Source organism: Gopherus flavomarginatus, chromosome 17 (genome assembly GCF_025201925.1).
Source record: "Gopherus flavomarginatus isolate rGopFla2 chromosome 17, rGopFla2.mat.asm, whole genome shotgun sequence".
NCBI lineage: Eukaryota > Metazoa > Chordata > Testudines > Testudinidae > Gopherus > Gopherus flavomarginatus.
Genome location: NC_066633.1, coordinates 4,454,413 through 4,475,752, shown reverse-complemented (window position 1 = coordinate 4,475,752; position 21,340 = coordinate 4,454,413). Strand labels below are relative to the sequence as shown.

Here is a 21,340-nt window from a genome sequence, read left to right as displayed (position 1 = left end):
AAAATAATAAAATTACTTATATTAAAGTTTCTAAAGTAAAAACAAAAAACAAAAAAAAATAAACAACACGGGAAGTCCTCTGTCTGGTTTCTCTTCCTTGGAAATGTTTCCCCCACTTTTTACCATTAAGACTCACTGAGCCGGATTTACATTTACACTAAGGGCACCTTTCTCCACCATTATATTTTTCTTCTGACTCCCAACTATGTGATTGGCCATCAAATTAACACATTTCCAGTGCAAGAGAATTTTAGTTGTGTCACATATATTTGGAGCCAAAAGCTGTGCAGAAAACTAAGGATTTCAAGGTTTCTATCAGAAAGCACTCCCTACTTTTTTCCTGAGAATAAAACCACACTCACAACATTTCCTTTTGTGGAACATTTCACACAGGCATTACAAACTTAAATGGACATGCATAATGTACAAATGTGTAAAAAGAGGGAAAATATTTACATACGGGGTGGTTACTGAAAATGAAAGCAATTACTGAATAATCTACATTATGGAGTAATTGTCTGCAACATGTAATTTAAAGATAGAGCTGTTTTTAAGTAATAAAAACCAGTAAAACTGGATATCCAGGAATAATAAAACCCCAAAATTAAACATATACACCTCCATATACTACACACACAAACTACACTAAAAGAAGGTTAAGACTGTTAAGTCAATCACTCAACAGTTAGGAAATGCCAGGTTGCCTGCACAAACTTCATTCATCCCCCTTGTGAGCATTCATTATGATACAGTATTTAATTACATCATCATTTCCAGGGAAAGTCCCACTCAGCCCCAGGCTAGAGCATGCCCAGTGCAGATGAACTCTTCAGGGAATTTACATGTGTAGAGCTCAAAGCAAGTCTCTACTGAGCATGTGTGAACTGCAATTTTTCATAGGCTTAGAACTTTTCCAAATTTGGGCAGATTTTCATGAGGATGCCAAAAGGCATATTCCTGACACAAACACCACCTCCTTGCCAAATTTCAAGTCCCTGCACCAAAGCATGGAAGCACTTGAATTCCTTAAAAGAAAAAACTATCAGAATTTTTTAACATGAACAACACAATTTGTGTTTTCCTAGTCTCATTTTTGGAAACAGCTGAATCGTTTTAGCTGAAATTTTCAAAAAGAAATGAAGCCTAAGGTGCACTCCTTGCATGGAAAATTTCAGCCTGATTAAAAAGTTTGGCAAAAAGTTATAAGCAACTGAAAACAGCATCTTATGATGGGAAACATTGGCAACCTTCATATTAGGTGGAGCCACCAGCCCTGCCTATAACATTATATAATATTCCTAAGTTGAGAGTCTGTAAACCGACTTTCAACCAAGAACACATTTTATGATGGAGGTTTATAATGGGAATTGTGGCAGACCCTTAAACAATAACAGAGCTACCTACCAAGGAATATAATGGACCATCCAGATTCTCATCTAGCGTAAATCAGTGTGAACGAAGGAAGTAAGAGTCAAGGAAGCTAAATCCATTTACATCAGCTGAAATCTGGCCCAAAGAAACTGAATAATGAGCCTAGAGCTGACTACAGAGACTTAGATTCATGTTCGTGCAGGAATCTTTGAGAGGGAATGGAAAGGAGAAGCAAAGAACTACCAACCTGAGAGAGATGGTGAGATTAAGTGTACTGACACACTGGGTTAAATCTTGCTCACCTTACTCATTTGAGTAATGCCGCGCTAATGACAGTACACCAACTTGTGTGAGTAAAGCAAGCAGGCTTTGGTCCATACTCCAATACTGGATGTCCCAAGACATAAGAAAATACGTATCATTAATTGCAAATGCTGCAGCCTTTTCTATGCTGAAAACTAAGGAGTAAATTATGCCAGAACCTGAAAAGAAAGACACAGCGTTATCTCTTAACAATGTATGAAATTAAAAAGAAGACTGAGCAGCTCCCCAACACCGAAAACATCTGTTCATTTTTCTTCTCCTTTTGGGCACCAGACAGGCCATGATTAATACATTATGGCTGAGAAAGAGATGAGATGGAATTTGCAGAATGTGAGCCAAGGCATGATTTTTTTTTCTAAAGAAGGGACAAAGTACATTTTAATCAAATCAATTTCATAGGCAGAAAGTTACTTTCCTAACTGGCTCCTCGGTGACACTTCAGATTCCTTACAGGGTACACACACTGGGCCCTGTTTTTCCCTGATATAACTCCACTGTCTTCACTGGGGTTCAAAACTGTGTCCAGTTTGTCTAGATGTAAATATAGGACAGTCTTAAATCTTCAGAGTTAGTCCAAATTAACACTGTATGGCAAAATGAATTAACACTTCGTGGTAGGATGCCTAGGCTACTGAGGGCATGTCTACACAGCAGCTGGGAGGTCCGATTATCAGCACGGGAGACAGTGTCGCGCTAGCTCGGCTCTATCTAGTGCGCTAAAAATAACAGTGTGGACCTTGCTGCGTGCGTGGCAGCTCGGGTTAGCCCCCTGAGCCAAAGTCCAACCAACTCTCAAGGTCCAAGCTTGCATGGCCAGCCAGAGCCACCAGTGTGCAGCAATGTCCACGCTGCTATTTTCAGCGCACTAGCTCGAGCTGAGATAGCAAGAGTCTGTCTACCCATGCTGGAAATCACATCTCCCAGCTGCAGGCCTCAGGGTATGTCCGTACAAGAGGCAAGGAAGAAGCAGAGCCACGCTGAAAATAAATTAGACATTAAGTCCTTTTTAAATTCAGTAACATTAACCCCTCTCAGCTTGAAAAGATGCCAGCCTTGAGGGTAGCACACCAAGAGTCTGGAATGCTGGAGTTAGACATTTCTCCATTGTTTTAAAGGAGTAAGCCTTCCCTAGTGTGAAAGGAAGATCCACCAGCCTTACAAGCTACCCCAATTTTGCCGTCTCAGTTCAGTAAAGCACTTATGCACGTGTGTAAGTGTGCTGATTAATCATGGCCTAAATGGTTACTTTTCTTTCATCATATCCAGGGTAAGAAAGCAAATATCACAAAGTTCAAATTCATGATTGTACTTAGTTTAAATTCCCATTTATTTCAGTGGAAGTTTGCAAACAGTGAGGGCTGAGGCCCTGATTCAGCAAACCATCCCTATTCAGCAAAACATTTCAGCATATGCTGAAGTGCTTTGTTGTATTGAGGCCTCTGTAAAGATGGCAGGATTGAGTCCATAATGCTGCAAAGCTGTGAAAAGTCAATATTTATTGATATTGAACTCAAAATGATTATTAACATTTTGAGAAAAATCCATATGCAATCACAGGACTGTGAAATAAATCCTTTGAATTGGTTAATGAATTCTAAAATGAAAACCAGCTTTAAATGAAAAATATTGGTAGCTTAATTATAAATACTCTGTAATAGGCTACAATATAATGACTGACTGTGCAAAAGGAGACAGTCAATCTGCAACTTTGGCACTTGTGCTCTTAAATACATTGGTATTTAATATTCAACTCATACTACGTCCTGGCTTTCCAATGCATGTTTGGTAGTGGAAAATGAGCAGCTCATCTTGGTCTGGTTCAACAGAAGTTGGAGCAAGAGTTCATGGAAGACTAGTATCAACACTTATGGTCTCAGATGCTAAACACCATCCAATACTGCAAACCCTTACTGTCTAGCTTATTATCATGAGGACACAGAAATCAATAGGACTGCTTATGCTACTGAGTGCTACACCTAATTGTAGGGTTTCCAAGATAGGATCATAAAGCAGGGCACAATTTTGACTTTTGCATCTCAGTTCACTGTAAACAAAGAGCCATGCTGTGCCCTCATTTATATCCTGCAGCCCCCTGACTTTTTTTGCTGCTTAGGATGGCTGTTCTCCATTGTCTCCCAGCTTCTTTACCACACCACCATTTTCTGCACAGACCCCTAGGTTCCACAGAATTTTTGAGGCTGGACTACAAGAGAATGAAGGGGTGAGAGAGAGGAATGTGAGCACCTTTCCTGCCTATACATTATATCTCATAGTTTTGTTCCCGTTGGATAATCACAGGGAGGGAAGGGGAAGCTAAACAGCTTAATAGTGATCAACTTAAAATCTAATAATATGTCAAAAGCTATGATTTAATTCTATTTTTCTGATACAGCAGGCTGACTGACCAGTTTACACTGTGTGGAAACATGTTTGATTCTGAACAGGTTACATTCTCTAGTTCATTTTCAAAAGCAAAAACTTTTAGTAAGAGAATGAAAGTAAAAAGAAAGGAAAACAGATGTGAATAAAAATGTTATTAAATTAGCTGCTTCTCTAAACATTATAATTCAACTCTAATTGGACAAACAGGTCTTCCTTCCCAATCTGATAATATAAAAACAGACTGAGGTTAGCACTAGAACTAGGGGCACTGCAGCATACCAACTACTGCAAATGTATGGTACATTTTTGGGCCAATTAATTGCACAGTGCTGAAAATGAAACCTTTTAAAATTCTGCAACTCTCATCAATTCTTGTCCATTAAAATTTTTAAATGAATTGGGCCTGTCATTGTCTTGCTTGTGTGGTATGTTCAAAGCACTTCCAGCTGTCCCTCAATGTGGGGTCATTTCAGAGATTCAAAATAAAACTGAATGCACTCTCTGTCTAGAGGCAGGAGTTAATGTGGTGACTTTAAAAATCAGAAATAAATGTTCAGAACATTGCATATTAATGGATGTACACAGAAAACCTTAAGAAAAGTGGATAATGCATAGCAGAAATCTTATGCAGTGGTGAGATTTAAGACAGTCATAATCCTAAATGAATCTGTTGTCAAGCTTGCAGCAATTTAGTACAACATTTGTGTGAGTCTGAGTGACATTTCATTAGACCTCTGACTTCCTAAATAAAGAACAGTCAAAATGAGAATGAAATTGTGAAAACAACCTCACTGCGCTTTGTGTGGATAACTTTGAGGAGAAACCGTTTTATTGTAATGTCAAGATGAAAATGTGCTCAAAATGGTTCTTAAGGTACCAATTTAAGGTTTGAAAAAATGTAACGATTACAGGAACAGTGTGCAGTAACTATAGAGCACAAAAGGAGTGGATATAAGGTGCAAATAATCAGTAACTACTGCAAAAATGGCAAAATGAAAATATGACTGGGAAGGGTTAGTGGATATCGTTGAGGACACCAAAAGAATGCATAGTCTCACCTTATACTTTCCTTTTTGAAAAATTTTAAGTTTTACTGCAAAATTACTAACACTGCAAGGTTAGTAATAATTATTAATTACTTTCTACATTATAGTAGCACTTAAACTGAGATTGGGCCCCATTCTGCTAGGCACAGTATATAGAGATTGAGAGGCAATCTCTACCCTGAAAAATGTACAATCTAACCAGACAAGAGAAAGGGTGGAAAGCATTATTATCCCCACCACATAAATGTAGAACTGAGGCACAGAGAAATAAAAAATGATTTGGCCAACATCACACAGGAAGGCTGTGACAGAGATGGAAATTTAACTTGCATCTCCCGAGTCCAGTCCAAAGTCTTAGTCACAAAACCACTCTTCCTCTTTTAAAATTATCAATGATGGTTTGAAAGAGGAAAGTATTTATGTGGATTATTGAATATATCAATGCCAGGGATATAATTTCTTTTATTTCTGAAGACTTAAATCTATTACTGTCCAGATGTATCTAACTGAACTGTAAATTTTTGTCCATTAAACATGACAGATTAAATGTGAGCTAAATTCCTTTAATAAATAAAACAATCCATATCTCTATTAGCAGATCTCTTCTTCTTCACATTACATTTGGTTCCGGGGCACGTACAAATTATTTGCTGTACTTTTTAACTGAAGACAGCAGAACTTGTTGTAGTAGCCTTTTCCCATCAAGTGGCTTTCTAAGCTATTGTAAAACAACCCCCTACCACCATGCCCACCACCAGCATCATCTGCTCCTCCTCCATTTCACAAATTCTTTAACTTGGAGATGTTCATTATAAGGGATCTATTTTAAGTCTGTAATTAATCAATGGAAGCCAGACAAAAAACTCTTGAGACTGAAGGAGGAATAAGAATGGAGAAGCAATACTGGAGAAAAATGGCACCCAGGCATCTACTAGATTTCCTTCACACACTTTTAAACACAGTAATTCAGGCTTGTACTGCTCAGGCATTAATTGATATAATTTTTAAGTTACCCATCACCCCTAGTCTCTGTACAGTACAGAATGACAAGGTAACAGATTTCACCGATTTGCTTCAAGACACTTGAGACAAAGGGTCACTTGTGAATGTTCCTCTCCATATGGCCAACTCAGAAGCTGACTGAATGGTTAAAGGAAACAGAGAAAGAATGATACTGAAGTTGGCAGATTGACTGATGAAGGGAAAAAACAAATCATGTAGGGAGGAGAAAGGGTCTGCTCCGTGTACTCAAGAAAGTGTATGCCAGAGAGCTCCTGAACAGAAAACTGGGTCACATTTAGATGCATGTAGGAAAACAGTAAGATGTTAAAATTAAAGGGCTTAGAGAGTCCTATGTCAAAAGAGCAACGTGGATGTGCTTTGTCCAGTTCAAAGCAGAAATATGGTTTGGAATAGAGAACTGGAGAGTAGAAATTCCTTGAGAAGCACTTGAGTAGCTAGAAACTTGACTAGATTTATAAAGACGTGTAAGAGAACAAAGATTTCTGTAAAAAAAAAAAACCAACAACGAGGAGGCCGGTGGCACCTTAAAGAGTAACAGATTTATTTGGGCATAAGCTTTCGTGGGTAAAAAACCCACTTCTTCAGATGCATGGAGTGATGCATATAAAAGCCAGGGCCAGCATTAAGGGGCAGCAAGCAGGGCAATTGCTAGGGCCCTATGCCACAGGAGGCATCTTGAAGCTACGTTGCTCAGGCTTCTTCTTCAGCCCCAGGTGGCGGGGCTTGGGGCCCCATGCTTCAACCCCTTTCAGCTGGACTTCAGATTTTCTGCCCTGGGCCCCAGCAAGTCTAACACTGGTCCTGCTTGGTGGATCCCCTGAAACATGCTTGAGTCCCCTCAGGGAGCCCTGGACTCCTGGTTGAAAACCACTGTGCTAAAGGTTCTAAACAGAATATAGACATGACGACTGTTTAATTGCTTCCAGTACCATAGCTAAGAATATAAGTTTTGAAAGTAGAAATGGGAAATCTAATATCAGCAACAAAAATGCCAAAATTTTATGAGTGGTAAAAGAACAGAAAAATGAATGATAATGTAGTAAATGGATAGTAACAATAAGAAAAAGGAAGTAGCAACTAAGTATGTATGGCTGCAGAGGCGAGCACAGTGGAAAGCAAGGCTTGCATAAGGACCTGAAGCAATGCACTTATTTATCAGGAATTGTCTTGATGAGCTACAAAACTACCCTTGAGGAAACTTACATGTAGTGGAATGTGAAAGAGCACGCTCCTTTATAGTTCTATAACTCCTGACCTTCATGGACGCAGAAGAAACAAAGGATGAAAATTCAATGATCTGTTGTAGTGAAGCAGACAGGTATCGAGCAGCAGAGTATTCAATGGCCAACAACTCACAGAGTAGTACAGAATTTTATAACAGGGCACTTATCTCTTCAGCTAATACTAAGTGAGAGTCTGTTTAAGAAAGAGCAACATGGAAAACCAAACTGAGATGGACTGAATCTGAGGGTGGATGGAGTCACAATACAGCATATGGAAGCAAGGTCTTTTTTGATCTAAAACACAGTTGTACTTCAGCAGTGTTTGTCTATTGCAGCAACAAGCCAGGACAGAATATAACGTAATGGGTGTAGGGATTATTTCTGTGACCTTCAGTGATGAGGTCTCATCCACTCAACTATTGGAGCTAGTGCAAATCTATGACATCAGAAGGCACAGCTGCTCAAATGTAACTTTAGACAATCAATCCAAATCTCTTGTTAGGTCAATGTAACTACTGTATAGCTCTTCCTTCAAGACATGCAGAGAAAGAGAACCAGATGCCTGATGATGAAGAGGCAGGAAGCAGTGGAATAGGAAGGCTTACTAAGAAAGCTCGTCCCTTGACTCCAGATCCCACAGAAGATGGTGCATCCTCTGAAGATGAGCAAATGTGATTCTGTCCTGCCTCTTCTTACTGACTGTGCATTTCCTATACTTGAGTTGGGCTTTCTTGTACATTTTGTATATATCTTTTTTTACATTCCTGATGGCTTTTTTGTTTAGTTATTGTACAGAACTTTAAATAAAGTAACATTAGGCTTTTTACTCAATCATCCTCAGAAGTACTTCAAAAGTTTGAGTGATTGCAAGGAAGTTTCTGGTAAAATTAATATGTATCTCTTGGAGCTTAGCATTCATTATAAAGCACTGTTTAAGTAGTCCTTTTTATCATCTTGCTTAAAATGGCTTTTTTGGCTTCCCTAATGATTCCACTGTAGTGTGCTGCTTATGTTGTTGAAGACTGGTGCCATATTTGTGCTTTACTGCCTAAAAGTCAGTGTGATTTTTTTCTATTAAATGGAAGTATTCTACAAAGAAAAAACAAAACAAAAAAACAAAACAAAACAAAAAGCTCTTCCTTCATTAAGCTGGGTGCAGACCGGTAACTTGCTTGAAACAATTTGTCTCTGATAATGGGCCCAAAATGTACAATTTATGCCAGAAAAGCTTTTTTTGTGTACAGCATGCAAACTCAGCCCTTTCTTCAGTTAATGAAGAAGCAAAAAAACTGAAAAGAAATGTACCAACATTGGTTTAATTTTGTATCAAGCTACACTGTAAATAAGCCAATTAATAGTAGGAAAAATATAATACACCTTTTACAATTTTCATTTCTTTAACTCAGCAACACACCAGAATTAATGCCATTACTTTATCTGTCAAAAACTGATGTTCAAATATTATAATTAAAGATCAATCAAACTATGGTATAGATATAAGCTAACCTAGAGTTTAATTTTGAAAACTCTTATAAACATATCAGGAAGTCTTAAACCTTCTCCTTAAATCATACTGAATATTTAAAGATTTGACAATTAGCATAATAAGCTCCCATAAGATGGATCCTAACATCAGGACTTCTACTTTTTGAACACTAGGTTAATTCACCACTGTGTTGCTCCAGTTCTAATGGAATCATACCAGCACAGAAATGAAATAGTCAGGCCCATTGTTTTTTAATGTATGCCTTTACTTCCCTATTTAACATTGATCCAAAACATTAAATTTGTATTACCTCTATTTTTAATTCCAGCATAACACTAGGGTCTAACAGGAGGTACTAGCACACCATGGTATCACACTACACGCTCAAGGGGGTTTTAGTTATAAATGATCTCAGCTGTATACAGTGACTGCTAATTTTCTCTCTCATTTCATTCCATTGTGTTCACAGCATGATTTTCATATCCTGGTCAGCTCCCTAACTGCAAAATCCATCTATATGGGCAGGGTTATTTTCTTTGGAAATGAGGTGGAGTATTCCTTGAAGGGAGAAAAACTAATTATTAACAGGGGTTAAAAAAAAACAGCTCAGGCAGCAGTAAGGAGTAGCTTGTTGGCTTTATGAAACCTGTAGTAGCTGAGTTCAACCTTCAACAAACAGTGCTGTATGTAGTAATAGAGAGAATGCCTTTAAGTAGTGGGTTTGACTGAGTGACCCTGCATGCCAAGTATACCAAACCACAAACCAGATCTGTGCCACAGATTTTGGTCTAGATAAGATTCTGCTACACCAGTCCCGTTGTAGACTGATTCACTAGCTAATAGCGTAATGGTTCTAGAACAGGGGTCAGCAACCTTTGGCACGTGAGCCGATTTTGCCTGGCACGCGGCTGCCAACCGGGGTCCCAGCTGCTGGCCCTGCTCAGCGCGCAGCCGGCTGAGTGAACGGAACCCCAGGCCTGCAGGAGGCTGAGCGGGGCTGGCAGCCGGGATCCCAGACCGGCGGCAAGCACGCCCCCTGGCTCCCCCATTACCATGCTCTGGTTCTGTGGCTCCCAGGAGTGACAGCCGCTGGGGCACGGGGCCGTGAGCCTGCTGTGGAAAGGGCAGCGGCGGCTCGCACTCCCGGGAGCCTCAGAGCCCGAGCGTGGCAAGGGGAGAGCCGGGGGGCGCATGGGGACCGTCGCCCTCATGCAACCACTGCAGAAGTCCCGGGGGGGGGCGCACCAGGCTGCAGCCCAGGCAGGCACACCCCCCAGCTCCCCCCTCAGCGTGCTCGGGTTCTGCAGCGCCCGGGAGTATGAGCCACCGCTGCCCCTCCTGCTACCTTAGCACTCCAGGTGGAGTTTTGCCTCCATGTGGAGCCAGTGTCTGACCAGCCTGGGCATGGTAAGGGGAGTCCCGGGGTGCAGTCAGGGAGCAGGGGGATGATTGGATGAATCAGGAGTTCTGGGGGTCCTGTCAGGGGGAAGGGAATGGTTGGATGGGGTGTGGGAGTCCCTGGGGGTCTGTCTGGGGGCAGGGGCATGGATAAGGGTTGGGGCAGTCAGGGGACAAGGAGCAGGGGGAGGTTGGGGGGTTCTGACCAGAGCAATCGGGGTGGAAAGTAGAAGGGAGTGGATGGGGGTAGGGCTAGGGCAGGGCTCTCTCCTTTTTTTTCATTGTTTAAATATGGTAACCCTAGGTGAGGGGGGGGGAACTAGGGGGTGCATGGGGGCTGACACCTGAATACATCCACTGCAGGCTGCAGGAGCTCCGGGGGGGGAGAGGGGGCACAGGGCCACAGCCTGGGCAGGAGGGGTGGGGGGGCACAGCTGCTCCCCACTAGCGGCGCCACCGCCTTTGCAGGGCTGCTGCCCCCCTGCACCGTGCCAGCTCCTCCATGGCTGGGACTTGCTGCTGCTGCTGCTGCTGCAAGTGGGACACTCTGGCTCTCCAGTGCCTCCAGAAGGTGGCTCCTCCCTGCGGAGCTGCTGCAGCATCCCAAGCCCGGCAAAGCCAGTGAGTGGACCCGGGGCAGGGGCCACCTGGGTGAGGTGCGCTCGCAGGGGGGCTGTGCACCCTCCAGGGGAGTTCAGGGGGCGGGAAGGTGGGAACCTGGTCTGAGAAGCAGCCCCTGGGCATGGCTGACCCCTGGGGTCTATAAAGACTCACTGCGATTTGCCCCTCAATGAACCGATGTGCAAGGGGGGTGGTGCAAAGTAGAAGTTTCGCCTAGGGCGCAAAATATCCTTGCACCGGCCCTGCCCCAGGGAGTGCGTGCACCCCAGGTTAAGAACCACTGCACTAAACTGATAAGATCTGCATTTAAAATTTAATTTTAAATGAAGCTTCTTAAACATTTTTAAAAACTTGTTTACTTTATATACAAGAACAATAGTTTACAGACTTATAGCGAGAAACCTTCTAAGAACGTTAATGTATTACCGGCATGCGAAACCTTAAATTAGAGGGACTAAATGAAGACTCGGCACAGCACTTCTGAAAGGTTGCCGACCCCTGCTCTAGAAGATGTGGTCTGCTAGAGGGGGAGGACAGAGGAACATGTCAAAAGCACAAATGAAAAACTGAAGGTTGCAGATAAAAGGAGCAGACAGGGGTTCTAGAGCTCACATGTAAAGTTAAAGCCAGATGTGGCCTGAGAGAACCAGGCTATGAACATCAGACTTGTGCACTTGGTTCATGGCCTCTCTGTGAGAAAATAACTTAGCATTCAAATGAAAATTAAGCAATGTGCACTTGCCTAAGGTTACACCGTCTCAGACAAGTACAGCTGTTCTTATAGCTTGACAGCAGCGCATTTGTTTGTGCATGCTGGAGGCCTGTGCTGTATTCCCACTAATGACTTCTCCCCATAAATTAATTTATTGAGTGTGCATCTTGTGATGTCTGTACAGAGATTTGTGACAGTTTCCAGTTGTGTTATGTAAAAACAGTTACATTTTACAAAGTTGGTTGCTGTGATAACAGCACAGATTTTTAATTAATTCAGTTTCCACTTTCCTTCCTGACTGGTAGATTGTCCTCTGAAGAAGCTACAGAAACGACTACAGAAATGCAGCAGCATTCATTGGAATGGACAAAATGCATCCTTTGGTGACAAAAGCCAACATGTTTAAATGAATCTTTAAAAATGAAAAATGAAGTGAGTTTCGCAGTGAAATGAGTAAGTGTACAAGCATTTCACCTCTGAAGGCTGTAGCTTAAATTACGAATAAACGAGAATGGGCTGTGAGAGTCTCTGCTTAGTCCCCTTTTATGAATATCACAAAATCACACCAAAATCCAACTCCCTCTGCACTGGAGAAGTCTAGGACTAGAAGAGGAAGTGCTGCATGTCAGGATTCAAGGCACTCAGAGTTGGGGGAGAACTCTGACTGGAATCACAGGAACTGCAGTAGATCAGGCTTTGCGTGCACTGGAATAACAGGAGAGAAAAACCTGCCAGTTCAGATGCACTAGCAGTGGTGTTGATTGGGAAAGTTTAAGATCCTACCCCACACACACACCATGCCTGCCTCCAGGCAGTCTTATGCCTTAACTTTTGTGAGCATCAAACAGACTCCAAAATAAAATATACAGAAAGGAAAGGAACTGGCAATTGTAAAGATAAAATCACTGCAGACAATCAGACAGTTACCTGCATAAGCAGACACTAATGGTTCTAGAAGATACTAAAATAAACAAAATTTACAACTGAATTGCAGAACAAATAAGGTCACAGAGTTTCTCATCAGTGAGAGCTGTAAAACCAATATTCTATCATCACCTTCTCCACACATTTATGCACTGAGACTCTGATCTATTAAACCCACCCAGGTCACAATAACCTTGTCACAGGCCCCATGATTGAAACAGGTCCAGCTCCTCTGTGCCAGAGCTGGTGCTCCCAGCTGAGCCAATTAAAGGGATGGACCTGCAGCTGGGTTATAAAGCATCAGAGGAGAGGGAGTTCAGTGATAGCAGGGCTAGAAGTGGAAAGGCAGAGTGGAGCTGCAGGGAGAGAAGGCCTCCTGCAAGACACTTTGAAGAAGGGAACTGGGGCTGGGTAAGAAGACCCAGCTGAACGTTTTTCTTCTTCTTTGGAAGAAGGTGGGCCCAACCTGGCATCTTCTCCAGCTGCTCAGGCAGCCAGAAGGGACAGTGCCTCAGGGAGGAGAGGCTGTGCCTGGCTTAAGGCTGAGTGGAAGGTTCGGCTCTGTGGTTGCTTTTTGGAAATTTGTGTTAATAAAGAAACCAAACCCCAAGAATGGCTGTGATTGAATAATCAAAACTGGTGTGGAGTTCTGCTTAAGGATCCAGGAAGAAGGAGAAAAAAGAAGCAGGGTATCCCTGGCCAGGAGGCGGCATCGGGTGTTGGCCATCCTGTTATAATCGTATCTCAGAAATATGTACAATGAGATAAATCAATCAGTAATCAATGGCAAGAATGATTGATTTTATTTTCATAAATATTTAGAGACACCATTACACATTCCATATTTCTGTATTCTCTTTAAACAGGACTTGGGAGCACTGCGGAAGGGAAGGTTATGAAACTGACTAAAAAGCATCTGGAAAATAAACCAAATGCAGCAGTCTAGGTGATTTTGCATTTCTTTTTTAAAAATGTAAATACAAATACCAGAGACCTATGTTATTCTCCGCATCTAGGTATTAGCAGCAATAGTAAGAAACGGGACCATGTAGTAGGAAGGTTCACAGCTCTCTTATAATGACTTACAGCTCAGCTAGCAGAATTAGACCTGCCAATCACTGGCAGAGAATGGGAGCAAGAATATAGGAACAGCCATACTGGGTCAGACCAAAGGTCTGCCTAGCCCAGTATCCTGTCTTCTGACAGTGGCCAATGCCAGGTGCCCCAGAGGGAATGAACAGAACAGGTAATTGTCAAGTGATCCATCCTCTGTCGCCCAATCCCAGCTTCTGGCAAACAGAGGCTAGGGACACCATCCCTGCTCATCTTGGCTAATAACCATTGATGGACCAATCCTCCATGAACTTATCTAGTTCTTTTTTTGAACATTGTTATGGTCTTGGCCTTCACAATATCCTCTGGCAAGGAGTTCCACAAGTTGACTGTGCGTTGTGCGAAAAAATACTTCCTTTATTTTTATTAATTTCATTTGATGACCTCTAGTTCTCGTGTTATGAGAAGGAGTAAATAACACTTCCTTATTTACTTTCTCCACACCAGTCATGATTTTACAGACCAAGAATATTGCATTCTTTCATACTCATCACTGCAGAATATCATGTTCTGCCCAACCCACAGCCCACTATTTTTGACCCATATCAGCAGAAGTTGCTAGAGCGAAGCAGATGTGTGACCTTTCCACTGGAAAAAAGAAAACTAATTACTCGTTTTCTTATTCTTCAGTACAAGAGTCTCTGCAAATACTTAACTGAAGTTTCCTTCCTAGCTACACAGTTAAAATAACCCCCTGATACAAATTGGAATTAGAGTTGGTCTCTCAAAACAGTGTGGTATCAACTAATGCTTGCACACTGATCTTGTAAAAATTTGTGGACCTTCCTGAGCAGAAGAATAGCTAATCTCATCTGTCGCTTACTAGAGCCACATAGCCAAAGAGTGGGAACTGAGCATATAGCACCAGCTATCTTGCAAGAAAGTAATCAACCACAATAACACAAATAAATGTCAAGGCTGAACTCAAAATTGAAAAGCCCTGGAGTTGTCTGTTCTGACAATGAACACTTAAGAAGCAATACAGATGAACAGTACAACAGCAAGATCACACCAGTTAATGAACACTTGTTTTTGCAAACATGATGAACTGATCATTTTTGTAAAAGCCACAGATTAAATTCCACTTGGTTTGTAAAATGTTTCTTTTCTGTTCTCATCATTGGCGACTTAAGTGCAGAATAAAAGGCGTATATTACTTGTGGATTTGCACCTCCACCTTTTTTATCAGGTGAGAAGCAGGTATTATTCCAATGACCAACTGATATCTTTAACAATAATAACTATGAAATATTTGTGAAAATGCACTGCTAAATACCCATGTCCTGCTACATTTTGCATGTTTTCTATGTCAGAAGTACAGAATGCTTAGTATATCTCTTGAGCCACATAGGAAACATTCAGCTTAATTCAAGATAAACATGTAAATCCAAATGATCATAATGGGACCCATAATAAGCACCAAGATTTAAGCAATAACTATAAAATGGGTTACTATAACTGCAAATATTTTCTGAAAAACAATTCTCTCATTTTCTCCCGGCTAATTAGCATTAATAAGCCAAGACTCAAATATTTCCTTTCGGCACAACAGGGAAGCAAATCATCAGTGCTGGAAGGAAGAAACTAAGATAATATGAATGATTTTCAAAAGATATTTAGAGCATACATACTCTAGATGATATACATGGCTACCAATTAAACACCAGTCAAACTATCTGCATCTAACAACCAATTGTGAATATGCAGAGTGTACTATCCACACTTAAGTTTAAGTCTGCTAAGGAGTACACTCTCGTCCTTAAATCCAAAGCTTTTCTGAAGACGAATAAATTGATTACAGTTAAGAAATGGCTATTAACCATTTTAGTTTAAAGCCTTTATTATTGCTACTACAAATGCTTAAAATTAGGTACCAAAAAAGAAAAAGTTTTGTGAAACCTTTTGAAACAGATTTTCAATTGGAGGCACAATCTGAACAATGATTTGCTTCAGTGATTATCTTAATTAAACTGCTGTTTACATGAGCAAAGTTGATTTATTTCAGTATTGCTTAGCATCATTACACCATCCATTTAATTGTGCAAATCAAAATCACACACTCCACCTCAAAAAGTTATGAAATGCATGTGAACCACAAAGAGCAAACTCAGAGCAAATTTATCTGTAGGAAACATTGTAATATAGTAGGATGTGTTTTACAACACAAGATATAAAAGACTAATATCACATCACAAGGCTATCGGTCTAGACGATGCCTCTATAAGCTAGCCATGACCACCAAGAAGGACACGTGTCTCTATTTTACAATCAATGCCCCATTCATCTTGATAAGAAAATACACACATGATCTGATGGTAGAATACTGGCTATTAATGGTGCTGAGATGAAGGTTTTCAGCATAACTTAAGTTTGGAAACAAAATAACTACAGTTGCTGGTTAATAAATGAAACCTGGAAAAAACCACTACTTTATAATATAGTTCTGAAATCGGAAGTGCAGAAAGGTTCAAATCAGAAATTCGGAGGATAGTGCATTTATTGGCCATTCATTCCAAGTTTTCAATAATGTTATTCAACAGATTTGTCTAGAGTTCCAAAGATAGGCTCTCCAAGGGACAAACTTGGCTCCAAGTTATTGGGCTTGATGCCAAAATTACTGGATAAGATTCTATGGCTGATGTTCTGCAGCAGATCAGACTAGATGATCATAATGGTCCTTTTAAGCCTTAATATCTATGAAAAAAATACCACAGCACAAAATTAAACTCACTGGATAGTGGTTTCATTAATGCTTTATTTATTTCCCTTTACTGATTGTGAGTGAACCTCCAGTTCTTAATTAAGAATGCCTAAAGAAAGGAGAATTAGTCCTGGACATGAAAGCTATGCAAGAAGAAAACCTAAATTTTGACTCATGATAATTTATTTGATAATGTCTAAAAAGAGGATTTTTCAGTAGCCTTTAACAATGCATTTTTTTCAGTTGCACTCTTTTTTAAAATGAGAGCAAAAAGGAAACAAGCAATGAAAACTTGTGTTTGGTTAGCTGCCTTTTGCTTTAGCTCTTATAAGAGCTATCCTAGTCTCTTGTTTGTAAACTACTGAGCAAAAAAACTGCATATACTGGCTAGAGTTATAGGGTATGTTGTAGGAAACTTCCCAGATAAACCTCATGGAGTTGGCTCCGAATTCTCCTCTGCGGGATACGAAGAGATTTTGTCTCTAGGCAAGAGGCATAGGGTCCCAAACCTAAAGAGACTGGGGATTCAAAGGAGATAGGAAGTTCCAACCTTGTAGATTCTTCACTCTCAGACCAGTATACTTCTCTCGCTCAAACAGATCTCTCTCAGGAAATTTTGCTATGATTGGTTCCTCTGCAGGCAACTGGCCCTTACCAAAGAATACAGACACAAGGAGGAAGTTAATGCAGCAAAGAAGAGCATTAACTTGTACAAGGTTATCTGCCAGTGCTAGACAGGAACATACTGCAGACAGTGGGAATCTCATGCCTCCTTTCCAGCTCAGGACATACCTCAAAAATACTCAGCCCATCAACATGGTTTTGGTATGAATGAAGGGGCTTCCATGGGCTTGGGGGAAGGAAGGGAGAATGCCATGTTGGTTCTACTCTTCCCTTCCACTCTGTTTTGCCCCTGTGTACCTCACATCATTGGGCAGCAAAGGATCTCTCTCAATACTACATGAAAAGAACTCTATTCCTCTATTATTCAGTATGCTACAGAGCTCCCAGTCACGCAAACACCTATGCATATACTTAATTGTAAGTATGAGCAGTCCCACTGAAATCAATGGGGCTACTTTGAGACATAAAAATTAGGCACATGCATAAGTATTTGCAGGGTCAGGGCTAACACTGTAACGGGTTATAATGCTAAGCAAATGCCAAATTCAGTACACGTAGCAAATACACAGTCCACAGATGCATTTAGCGGTCCTCATTGAACTGGTCTGTATCGGTGTAAATTTTCAATTACTTCCTACTGGCATTGCCAAAATAATTATTGGCTCTTAGTGGATCTGAAGGCTCTGAATGTTGCTGGAGAAAATCAAATGTACAGCATAATAAATGCTCTGCTTTGATTTTGCTTAACTCACACTTTCAATGTAATATATCACTTCATACGGGCAAAAAATCAAAGCTCCATAAAGAGTAAAAACTAAAGAAAAATTGTTAGTACAGAATATATATGACCTATTAATTTTGCCTGATAAAGAAGTGTTTTCGGATGATTTCTAAAACTCACTTTCATTTTGATGCTTCATTTATTTTAATCCAGGAGATAATTAGAGGGAAATCAAATCCATCCCCAAAGCAGAATAGTCACCTGTCTAAGATGCCATTCATTTACAGCTTGCCATTTCTTTCTAAATTTTTTCCCATATGTTCAAAGTGAGTGTTACATACACTGCCAAATTTTATTTAAATCAATGTCCATTAACAACTTATCACGAAAAATAAAGTGGAGGATGTTTGATGCATGGCTGGTTTTCAAAACATGACTTCTTTATGTTATTTTTCTGGTCTTAATGTGCCTGATTCAGTTATAACCATGCAGCCAATAAGAACTGGAATAGCAATATTACAATCAATAAATATAATATTTTGCTTAGTACTCTGTGTCTTTAGCTGGTTATTTAGCTATAATCTTTAAACGAGACCATTACAAAGAAGGAATGTGTGTGGCAAGGGGAAACAGGCACATTTTAACACTCATTGAAGTTCAACTGAAACAGGTGAGAGAAGAAATGCACAAAATGAAAATGCTATAAAACATTTTCTAAGAAAACAACCCAGAGGTAGTTGGTGCTTGAGTCCTATCATGCGAAAGTTCTGCACCAGCCCAATGTCGTTACACTAGTATAAAACTGGTACAGGGTAACAGAATCAGGCCCTTGAACCTTTGCACATAGTGAAGTTTGCACTATGGCCCACATCTCTCACCAGAATCTACATCCAATCAACCACCTTAAAGTCCCCTTAAGGTTTTGAGTACAATTCTGTTCCACCTTTAATTGACTACTCATTCCCCACTAGGCAACTGATTTTTTTTCGGACATACTAGCCCATGACTCCAAAAGCTTTTGTTGACTTTAAACAAAATTAACTCTTGTTGCACATTTTCAGTGAGAGTCAACTCTTGAGTGAATCCTCCTGGAAGACACTCTGGCAGGAGCAGGCCATCATCAGTATGAGACGGTATTTACAAAAAGGAAGGATAAATTGTACCTTGATGCAAGGAGAGCTGTCGCACGTGAATTGCTAGCCATCAAGATGAAAATATAACACATACTAAGAACACAGCTCAGACATGGAAAAAACTTCCCTGAGAAGCAATGAACAAGACAATCTTGTGCTGATGATACCAAGATACCCAGTAACAAGATCATCTGTAATCAGATTATCTTGAGAAAAGCTATGTTACTGATGAATTCATGCTGTGATGAGACAGTGGTTTCTCTCATCACAGGATAATCCTATTATAAATTATTTTGCAATGAAAACGTCCCATAAAAGATACTCAATGGGTAAGCATTCCAAGCACATATTGGTGTCCTTCACTAACTTCCTTATTTGTTACCATATGCTGCACCTTGCATCCCATACTTAAATACAGTTAATGAATGCATGGGATAATGGCTGAATAAATATAAAGGAGACATAGCTTAATTACAGGAATAGAGAATAAAATCCATTTTGCAGCTCTCAGTGTTGAAGTACTCTTACTAAGGGTTAAAATTAAATAAATATAGTTAAGATCAGAGAACGATTGCTAGGTAATCAGTCAGCATGTATACTGGCTGCTGCAACAAATACATGTAAACACACTGCATTTGAAAAAAATTAGCTGATTTTGTCAAAAATCATGCCTTGATTGCATGCTCCTTAGGCAAGCAGACGATACAATTTTCCAACTGTATATAAAAAATCCTACATATACACAATTCTACTGTTCCTGCTCTTTCTTTCAATATAAGGATAGCAAAATTGTCCTTGAACTCACCATAGAATACGAATAACCAATTTAAGCTTACTGCTAAGTGACAAGAGAAGAAAGGCAGACATTTTAGAGCAGAGACAGACTCACAGGCAAAGGCTCCTTAGTGAAACACCATTTCCTCCTTTCTTGGCTGCAAGAGATTGCTTAAAAACAAGGTGTTTCATTAAAACAGAAAGCATTTCTGCTTTCTCTTCTTAATCTTGTCCTACCACTAGCACTTCTGTGCAGGTTGTATTACTGTTCCTCCAATGCAAGTCCCATTCCCAGATCAGCTCCAACTTTAAAATAGTAACTATTACTAGCTACTGACTATTTGTGCTTTAGAATGATTATGTTTATTGTCACAAGGAAACAATTTTTACATGCAATTTCTACTTATTTCAGCTCAGACAGATAGATATATAGATAAATAAATAAATGGAGATATCCTATCTCCTAGAACTGGAAGGGATCTTGAAAGGTCATTGAGTCCAGCCCCCTGCCTTCACTAGCAGGACCAAGTACTGATTTTGCCCTAGATTCCTTAGTGGTCTCCTCAATGATTGAACTCACAACCCTGGGTTTAGCAGGCCAATCCTCAAACCACTGAGCTATCCCTCCCCCCAAGTCACTGGGCGCAAGTCATTTCTCAACAGAGCACTGTGTGACTTTCAAAGCAAATTAATATACAAATCTGCAGTTCCTGACTTTGTGAGTCAAAAATGATGCTTGAGAACCAAAACTTATAAAGGCAGAAAGCATGGATTACTAGATCACTGGCACTAATGTTGGATCCAGTTATTAGAACAGAAGTGCTCAAAAACTACTCGGATGAGTATGCAATAAGGAGTTATGCACTGGTAGTTAAAGCTGATCTCACTGGATCACACTGCAGTTCTTTAGAAAAGCATGAACAATTCTGAAAGCAAGGTATTAAAACCTAAACGCTTTTGAGGATTACTTTTAGGATTATTGGTGGGCACTGCTGACAAACAGAAGTTAAGTCAATAAACTTACTGATTATCTTTTTTCTTCTTTTTGTACGGGTCCATTAGACGAAGGGTATCTCTGATGACAGCTACTTTTATTTCTTCATCAACGGGGCTTGGGACATTTTCAAACACTCCTGGAGAAAGCTTTAATTTGTAAAGGATACAATTGTTCAGTGTAGAACTGCTGCTTATTTATTATGTAGCTGCTCAAGTCTTATTCCTATCCCTTAGGTCATAAATATACGATGACAGAGCACAGAACGCTTCAGTAAAGCTTAAAAATTACCTGTTGACATACACAAAATGATACTATGGACATTTTAGTCAAGTTACCTAAATACATTGAAAAAAAAGATCATCACCATCAATGTTACCATTTATATACAAGAAATGTGAAAAATGGTTAATATTCACCCAAATATAATTAACTCAACTGCCAGGATGTTGAACAAGAGCATTTCTAACAAGATGATGTAGAGCTTTCACAATTCCAATAAGTCATGTTTCACGGGTATCAGATTAGCAATGATTGCAAAGCCAAATATTACAAAAAGCATTACAGGTTTCATACTAGCCGACAGCTTCCATCTTTAAAAAATGTAAAAAGACCAAAAAAACCAACCCCCAAACAATTACATTCTAATATCATGTCAGGCTGGAAGATCTTACCTCTTGCTCATGTTCTATTCTCATGCTGGGGTTTGCATTTACTTCAAGTAACACAGGCTTCAAATTTTTCATTAGGAGAATGTCAAATCCTAAAAT

At 40.1% G+C, this 21,340-nt stretch overlaps 1 protein-coding gene across 6 annotated transcripts in view; it reads right to left on the bottom strand.

Annotated features, from left to right (window-relative positions):
- Positions 1-21,340, bottom strand: part of TTLL11 (tubulin tyrosine ligase like 11) — a 209,957-nt gene that overhangs the window by 59,811 nt on the left and 128,806 nt on the right. For 5 of the 6 annotated variants that reach the window (XM_050926831.1, XM_050926828.1, XM_050926829.1 and 2 more), the window contains exons 5-6: positions 21,245-21,340; positions 20,601-20,719 (exon numbers count right to left, since the gene is read on the bottom strand). In XM_050926831.1, coding sequence (XP_050782788.1) covers positions 20,601-20,719; positions 21,245-21,340 — 215 coding nt within the window. Of the gene's footprint in view, positions 1-17,590; positions 17,642-20,600; positions 20,720-21,244 lie in introns of those variants that run through there. The other variant, XM_050926832.1, reaches the window with a different exon arrangement.